The sequence below is a fragment of the Notolepis coatsorum genome (assembly GCF_963971535.1).
Source record: "Notolepis coatsorum genome assembly, chromosome: 15".
In the NCBI taxonomy this organism is placed as follows: Eukaryota; Metazoa; Chordata; class Actinopteri; order Aulopiformes; family Paralepididae; genus Notolepis; species Notolepis coatsorum.
In genome coordinates, this window is record NC_140179.1 from 24,059,677 (window position 1) to 24,068,182 (window position 8,506).

The following is an 8,506-nucleotide window of genomic DNA, read 5'->3' on the forward strand; positions in this document are numbered from 1 at the left end:
TACCTACTACTTACACTGCTGGTCAGTATGACTTACTACCATAGTGTCTTTATACCTGTATCACTGTACATATTAACACATTGGTTGCCAACAACAAGAGATCTCGTTGTTGGCCGCCATGCGTTGGTTGCCAATAATGAGATTTCTCGTTATTTAGTCGTTATTACTTTTATTAGCGATATCCATACATTTTTCATCCGTCCAGCCTGACATTATCATTGGGAATGGCTCTGAGCTTGAACAGGGCAAATACCGCCCCCTATCGTCTCCTGGATGGTAATGCACATCATTGGATTGAGTGAAGAAGTGCATCAGAGAAAAACTCCGCCCCAGGGTTTCCCCACCTCTGGCAAGCAGTGTCGCGTTACCAGAGTCACTGGCGAGGCATAAGAACACAAATACTCTCGATAATCTAGCGTTTATTTGAAAACGATTCATAAATCAGCCGGCTAAATCAGGCGACCAGCAGTGTAAGTAGTAGGTAAGGCATATGTACAGATATAGTATCTCTCCGAAACTATACTCGTATACAAAACGGTATAAAACGGAAATGTACTGATGAAAAAACAATCTGTTTCGTACATGTTGACTGCAAGCAAGTCATTGATAAGCGGCGGGTGTATTAGACACATAGCCATAATTTAAGATATAGTTTATGCGTTCGCAAATGTGCTCGTCCTCCCATTCATTAACGTGGTGGCATCCAAGCGATAAATCGCCATATCCGGCTGGCAACCAATGTGTTAATACTACAACTCTGTGCATACATCTGATTAGCACTATTACTCAGCAGTAGTACTTATTTATATATTGTATACCCATTTTAATCACCTCTACATTGTATGTTACTATTGCACTTTACTGTTACATCTCACCACCATGTCACTGTATTGTTCCTGACTGGTGTGTGTGTGTGAGAGAACATTGGGACCCCATTAGGTACAGGAGCCACTATTATACAGGAGTTCCTCCTAATCCTCCATATGAGCGTGTCAGCAGCTTGCAGACAGGAGGTGCAGAGAGGAGGCGCAGGGAGCTGTAGGAGGGTCTGGATGGTGGCCAGGAGGAGGCCGTTAGATTGCTCCCACTGTGTGTGTGTATGTGAGCGCACAAGCGTGTTGAAGAGACGGACTGTGTGTGTGTGTGTATGTGTGTGCACAAGCGTGTTGAAGAGATGGACTGTGTGTGTGTGTGTATGTGTGTGCACAAGCGTGTTGAAGAGATGGACTGTGTGTGTGTGTGTATGTGTGTGCACAAGCGTGTTGAAGAGACCGACTGTGTGTGTGCATGTGCATGTTTGAGAGAGAGACATACTTGTGTGTGTGCATGTTAACTTCCTTTGTGTGTGTGTGCAGGCTGAATTCATATGTGTGTGTGTGTGTGTGTGCAGGCTGAATTCCTCTGTGTGTGTGAGAGTCAGTCAGTGATGATGGATGCAGTGTGCTGACCGTGTGGACCCCAGTGGACTGTGAGACTGGACATGGCTGGTCTTTTTCTCTCCCCCTCCCATCCTCCTCTCTCTCTGTCTCTCTTTCTCTCTCTCTCTCTCGCTCTCTCTCTCTCTCTCTCTCTCTCTCTCTCTCTCTCTCTCGCACTCGCTGCTTTTCTTCCCTCAGGGCCAAATAACATGTTATGGTTCTGTCTCTATTCTATTCAATTAAAAGAGGATCGGTTTATTTATTTTTTTAGATTTATTTTTTAGCGTTTATCGCTTTTTGCTACTGGGCAGTCCAGTAGAGAGAGAGAGAGAGGAGGAACGGGAGACAGAGTGGGGGGAAGACATTCGGCAAATAACGACGGGTCCGTGAATCAAACCCGGGTCGGCCGTGCCGCGGCTGAGCGCGTTATGTGGTTCGCCACTGGGGCGCCCCTCCAAGAGGCTCGGTTTATTGACACAGTAGTATTGCCAACACACAAGGTAATGCAAGCACGGAAAAGTTATGTTTATCTCTCTCTCTCCCTCCCTCTGTGTGTGTGTGTGTCTCTCTCCCTCTGTATGTCTTTCTCTATCTATCTCCCTCCCTCTGTCTCTCTATCTCTCTGTGTGTCTCTCTCTCTCTCTTCCTCTGTGTCTCTCTCTCCCTGTCTCTCTATCTCTCTCCCTCTCTGTGTGTGTCTCTCGCTCTCCCTCCCTCCCTCTCTGTATATCATCTCTCCAGACTACTATTGAATCCACTCGGAGCTCAACGATTCTTCTGATTCCGACCGATTGGAACCAGCAGACTATTTCACTCCATCATTCACTCAGTCTGTGTTTTATTTAACTACCAACAGACTATTTCACTCCATCATTCACTCAGTCTGTGTTTTATTTAACTACCAACAGACTATTTCACTCCATCATTCACTCAGTCTGTGTTTTATTTAACTACCAACAGACTATTTCACTCCATCATTCACTCAGTCTGTGTTTTATTTAACTACCAACAGACTATTTCACTCCATCATTCACTCAGTCTGTGTTTTATTTAACTACCAACAGACTATTTCACTCCATCATTCACTCAGTCTGTGTTTTATTTAACTACCAACAGACTATTTCACTCCGTCATTCACTCAGTCTGTGTTTTATTTAACTACCAACAGACTATTTCACTCCATCATTCACTCAGTCTGTGTTTTATTTAACTACCAACAGACTGTTTCACTCCATCATTCACTCAGTCTGTGTTTTATTTAACTACCAACAGACTGGTTCACTCCATCATTCACTCAGTCTGTGTTTTATTTAACTACCAACAGACTATTTCACTCCGTCATTCACTCAGTCTGTGTTTTATTTAACTCTACCAGCACATTATTATTAACTCTTGACTCTCCCGGCGAGAGGAAGACTCTCAGGTTTCCAGGGCCGTTCTTACACTTCACTAATCAAGCTCACCGGTTGCTTAGTTGCTAGGCAACACTGAGAGAACGCAGCAGCCTTCAGACGGAGGGTCTGCAGAGAGCGATGCCTCCTCTATCTCTGAATCACTGTTTCCAGTGATTCTTATTGTACTTTTCAGAGCGAGTTTGTCTAATTTGTCCTCGGTGTATTGATGATATCCAGACGTCCTCCACCATGAGCTGCTGGGCTGAACTCGGACTCGGTATCTTGGTCTGAAAGATTGTTCAGCACAGTTTGTGTCCGTGTGCTCGTGTGCTCGTGGTAGCATTCTAGTTGGTACAGAGTTAGCCATGATATACGACCCTCACCTGCCTCACATCACATCCATAACTACCTACCTACTGTACCTCACATCCATAACTACCTGCCTCACATCACATCCATAACTACCTGCCCTACTGTACCTCACATCCATAACTACCTACCTACTGTACCTCACATCCATAAATACCTGCCTCACATCACATCCATAACTACCTACCTACTGTACCTCACATCCATAACTACCTGCCTCACATCACATCCATAACTACCTTTTTGTTTTTAAATAAATAAAAAAAAAATTAACATGTTTTGGCCTTAAATAGTTTCAAAATATCAGTCATTTCTGAAAATAAGTAAAAAAAAAATAAAAAAGCGTTTTGGAAAATAGCTCTTTATTTGATTATCATGAAAAAAAAATGTATACAGACCAGGGTTTCCGTTAGAATTTTTTTTTGCAGGTCTGAGTGTCCGGTAGATTTCAATCTACCGGACAAATGGGATAAATTCCGGTCAGAGTTTATTGAGCTTAAAAACAATTGATATGCCTATATAAAGAATGACATCATCAAGGCATTTATAATATTGTAACTTAAAACTAGGCTACTTTTGCGTATATACAGTCATTAATATATTCCAAATAAAATAAGTCCCTCGAGACTTCGTGCTGCTGCCGAAATCGCATAGGCTATTTAATTTTAGCCTATTTTAATACAATTCAAATAATCTAATTGTGTTTAGAGGGAATTATTTTCACCGGACATTATGACCGGAGAGATTAAATATGTCGGACTTCAACAGATTTTGCCGGTCAAAAACCGGTAATTACCGGCTAACGGAAACGCTGATACAGACTCAGAGATATCGACATCAGTAAATATCGGTATCGGCCACAATTTTCACATCGGTGCATCACTACACTCACGCTCTCTCTCTGCTCTCTTTCTGCTCTCTCTCACACGCTCTCTCTGCTCTCTCTGCTCTCTCTCTGCTCTCTCTCTCTGCTCTCTCTCTGCTCTCTTTCTGCTCTCTCTCTTCTCTCTCTGCTCTCTCACGCGCTCTCTCTCTGCTCTCTCTGCTCTCTTTCTGCTCTCTCTCTTCTCTCTCTGCTCTCTCACGCGCTCTCTCTCTGCTCTCTCTGCTCTCTTTCTGCTCTCTCTCTTCTCTCTGCTCTCTCTCACGCGCTCTCTCTGCTCTCTTTCTGCTCTCTCTCTTCTCTCTGCTCTCTCTCACGCGCTCTCTCTCTGCTCTCTCTCTGCTCTCTTTCTGCTCTCTCTCTTCTCTCTGCTCTCTCTCACGCGCTCTCTCTCTGCTCTCTTTCTGCTCTCTCTCTTCTCTCTCTGGTCTCTCTGGTCTCTCTCTGCTATCTCTCTTCTCTCTCTGCTATCTCTCTTCTCTCTCTGCTCTCTCTCACGCGCTCTCTCTCTGCTCTCTCTCACGCGCTCTCTCTCTGCTCTCTTTCTGCTCTCTTTCTGCTCTCTCTCTTCTCTCTCTGGTCTCTCTCTACTCTCTCTCTTCTCTCTCTGGTATCTCTCTACTCTCTCTGCTCTCTCTGCTCTCTCTCTGCTCTCTCCTCACACGCTCTCTCTCTGCTCTCTCCTCACACGCTCTCTCTCTGCTCTCTCTCTGCTCTCTCCTCACACGCTCTCTCTCTGCTCTCTCTCTGCTCTCTCTCTCTCTCTCTCTCTGCTCTCTGCTCTCTCCTCACACGCTCTCTCTCTGCTCTCTCTCTGCTCTCTCTCTCTCTCTCCTCACACGCTCTCTCTCTGCTCTCTCTCTGCTCTCTCTCTCTCTCTCCTCACGCGCTCTCTCTCTGCTCTCTCTCTGCTCTCTCTCTCTCTCTCCTCACACGCTCTCTCTCTGCTCTCTCTCTGCTCTCTCTCTCTCTCTCCTCACGCGCTCTCTCTCTGCTCTCTCTCTGCTCTCTCCTCACACGCTCTCTCTCTGCTCTCTCTCTCTCCTCACACGCTCTCTCTCTGCTCTCTCTCTGCTCTCTCTCTGCTCTCTCCTCACACGCTCTCTCTCTGCTCTCTCTCTCTCCTCACGCGCTCTCTCTCTGCTCTCTCTCTGCTCTCTCCTCACACGCTCTCTCTCTGCTCTCTCTCAATCCTCACACGCTCTCTCTCTGCTCTCTCTCTCTCCTCACGCGCTCTCTCTCTGCTCTCTCTCTGCTCTCTCCTCACACGCTCTCTCTCTGCTCTCTCTCAATCCTCACACGCTCTCTCTCTGCTCTCTCTCTCTCTCCTCACGCGCTCTCTCTCTGCTCTCTCCTCACACGCTCTCTCTCTGCTCTCTCTCTCTCCTCACGCGCTCTCTCTCTGCTCTCTCTCTGCTCTCTCCTCACACGCTCTCTCTCTGCTCTCTCTCAATCCTCACACGCTCTCTCTCTGCTCTCTCTCTCTCCTCACGCGCTCTCTCTCTGCTCTCTCCTCACACGCTCTCTCTCTGCTCTCTCTCTCTCCTCACACGCTCTCTCTCTGCTCTCTCTCTCTCCTCACGCGCTCTCTCTCTGCTCTCTCCTCACACGCTCTCTCTCTGCTCTCTCTCTGCTCTCTCTCTGCTCTCTCTCTCTGCTCTCTCTCTGCTCTCTCTCTGCTCTCTCTCTGCTCTCTCTCTCTGCTCTCTCTCTGCTCTCTCTCTGCTCTCTCTCTGCTCTCTCTCTGCTCTCTCCTCACACGCTCTCTCTCTGCTCTCTCTCCCCCCAGGCTGCAGGAGGAGAAGCTCCAGGCGGCAGCGATGGCCCAGGCCGAGGCCCAGCTCGAGGCCCAGGACCAGGTGTCCCGGATCCTGTCGGTGGAGCGCGCCGTGGCCCAGGAGACCCTGCAGCAGGCCATCGTGAGGGAGCGGGTCACCACCGAGGACGAGCGGCTCCGCGCCCAGCTCTACGTGAGTCTCAGAGCAGTGCACCCAGTACCCTCCAGTACCCCCCAGTACCCCCAGTACCCTCAGCTCTACGTGAGTCTCAGAGCAGTGCACCCAGTACCCTCCAGTACCCCCCAGTACCCCCAGTACCCTCAGCTCTACGTGAGTCTCAGAGCAGTGCACCCAGTACCCCCCAGTACCCCCAGTACCCCCAGTACCCTCCAGTACGCCCAGCTCTACGTGAGTCTCAGAGCAGTGCACCCAGTACCCTCCAGTACCCCTCAGTACCCCCAGTACCCTCCAGTACGCCCAGCTCTACGTGAGTCTCAGAGCAGTGCACCCAGTACCCTCCAGTACCCCTCAGTACCTCCAGCTCTACGTGAGTCCAGGAGCACTGCATGGAGCAGAACTGTTAGACTGTCTCGGTGACATTAACCATTTCACGGTTACCGTCAGTAGTGTGATAGTAAAGGGTTAACCTTCTGTAGTGTGGCAGTGACAGGGTTATCCTTAGGGATGTCCGATATTATCGGCCGATATTGGTATTAAAATGTAATATCGGAAAATATCTATCGATTTTCAAATAATTCATAAAAAAATATTTATTTAATCATTCTTTTACATTTATTTAACCTTTATTTAACCAGGCAAGCAAGTAAGAACAAATTCTTATTTTATTTATTGTCAAAAGTATGCATAATGTTGTGTTAATTCCACAACAGGAGATATGTAAGGTTAATTACCTGAAATTATTCAGTTTTTGGGGGGGGGGGGGGGGGGACCCCACATATATCTGTATCGGTTGATATCGGTATCGGAAATTAAGAGTTGGACAATATAAAAAAGCCAATATTGAACATCCCTAGTTATTCTGTGAAAGGGTCAACCTTCTGTATTGTCGCAGTGAAAGGGTTAACCGGTTTGGTAGTGCGGTAGTGAAAGGGTTAAAGCTTGGCTGGCTCTGAACTTTTTATTATAATTTTTTATGACAAAAAAAACCGAGGTCATTATGTTTGGACCAAGCGGGCCTGGTACCGCAGCTCCAGACATGGGTGTGCCCTTGACTCAAACGTGTCAAACCCATAGTCACCAACCTCTCAGAGCAGTGTATAGGGAGGGGTAGTCTGACGTCGCTCTGGGCCGCCCGCGAGGTCCACCCGTTTAGCGATTCATCATTGGGAAAATGGATTATCGGCTATTGTAACAATTGTGCCTCATGAACATTGACAAGCTTTCCCTTTTTGCACAAAATGAGTTCCCTTCTATATCACTAACATTATTGTTTACGCATTTTTGGTTGAAATCAATTTAATTGCGAATATTTTCACATTGAGCTATAGATTGTGGATGAATACGCACAGAAAGGTACACCGTGCAAATGTTCATGCTTTATTTGTTTTAAACGAGACGATTTAGAAATGGTCAATGGTGGAAATACGTTGCGATTTCAAGCGAGGTGGACCGGCCGGAAACAGCAATAACGTAACCACTACACCTCATATAGAGCATAACTCTGCTGTCCACGACGAGTAGACCACGTGAAGAAGCACTAGGATGAGACGTATTCATTATTCATCTTTTTATTTGTATTTATTTGTATTTATTTCCTTGAAATTAAGATGTTTTAGAACCACTGAAATAGCCTCCCGCCCAGGGCTATAAATATATAAATAGATACATAGATACATGGATGGATGGATGGATGCGTGGGTAAATGGATGGATGGATGGATGGATGGGTGGATAGAGAGATAGAGAGAGAGCGAGCTACTTTAGCCTGTAGTCTGAAGAGAAGAGAAGCTCAGATTAAACCAAACGCCATGTATGTCTGGAACCAAATAGGTTGAATCAGTTCTTTGACACACAACCCTAGTAAAGGTCATTATTCTTCCACAACACCCCCCCCCCCCCCCCCCCCACACACACACACACGCGCACGGACACACACACGCACACGCACGCACACACACACACACACACACACACACACACACACACGGACACACGGACACACGGACACACGGACAGACACACAGACACATGTACCATGCACCTAATCACAGATGAATCAAGAGAAGCAGTGTATCCCCTAAGACGGATGACATTTTGCACACCAAACTGAACTTATATGCTGTAATTGACATGTTGCGACCTGGCACAGTGACAAATGTCAAGTGTGTGTGTGTGTGTGTGCATGCGGTGTGTAGCCCTGAGCAGTAATCCATAGGAGCGTCTGGCCCGCGTGACCCCTCACACCTCTACCACCACCCACACACACACACACACACACACACACACACACACACACACACACACACACACACACACACACACACACACACACACACACTGACCCTGCTCCCATATCAGCCAGCTTTCACTTTGACTCCCAGACCCCTGGAATGAGCTGTCAACACCACCACGCAGTGTGGAGAGATGACGAGCACACAGGGGGCCGGGGCTATTAAACTGATATACACACAGGGACTCTCTCTCT

At 47.1% G+C, this 8,506-nt stretch overlaps 1 protein-coding gene across 1 annotated transcript in view; it reads left to right on the forward strand.

Moving 5' to 3' along the window:
• The window catches only part of chchd3a (coiled-coil-helix-coiled-coil-helix domain containing 3a), a gene marked incomplete at both ends in the record, with an annotated part of 89,964 nt that overhangs the window by 7,505 nt on the left and 73,953 nt on the right, over positions 1-8,506 (forward strand). The window contains one exon of the mRNA XM_084330931.1: positions 5,854-6,034. Coding sequence (XP_084187057.1) covers positions 5,854-6,034 — 181 coding nt within the window. The remainder of the gene's footprint in view (positions 1-5,853; positions 6,035-8,506) is intronic.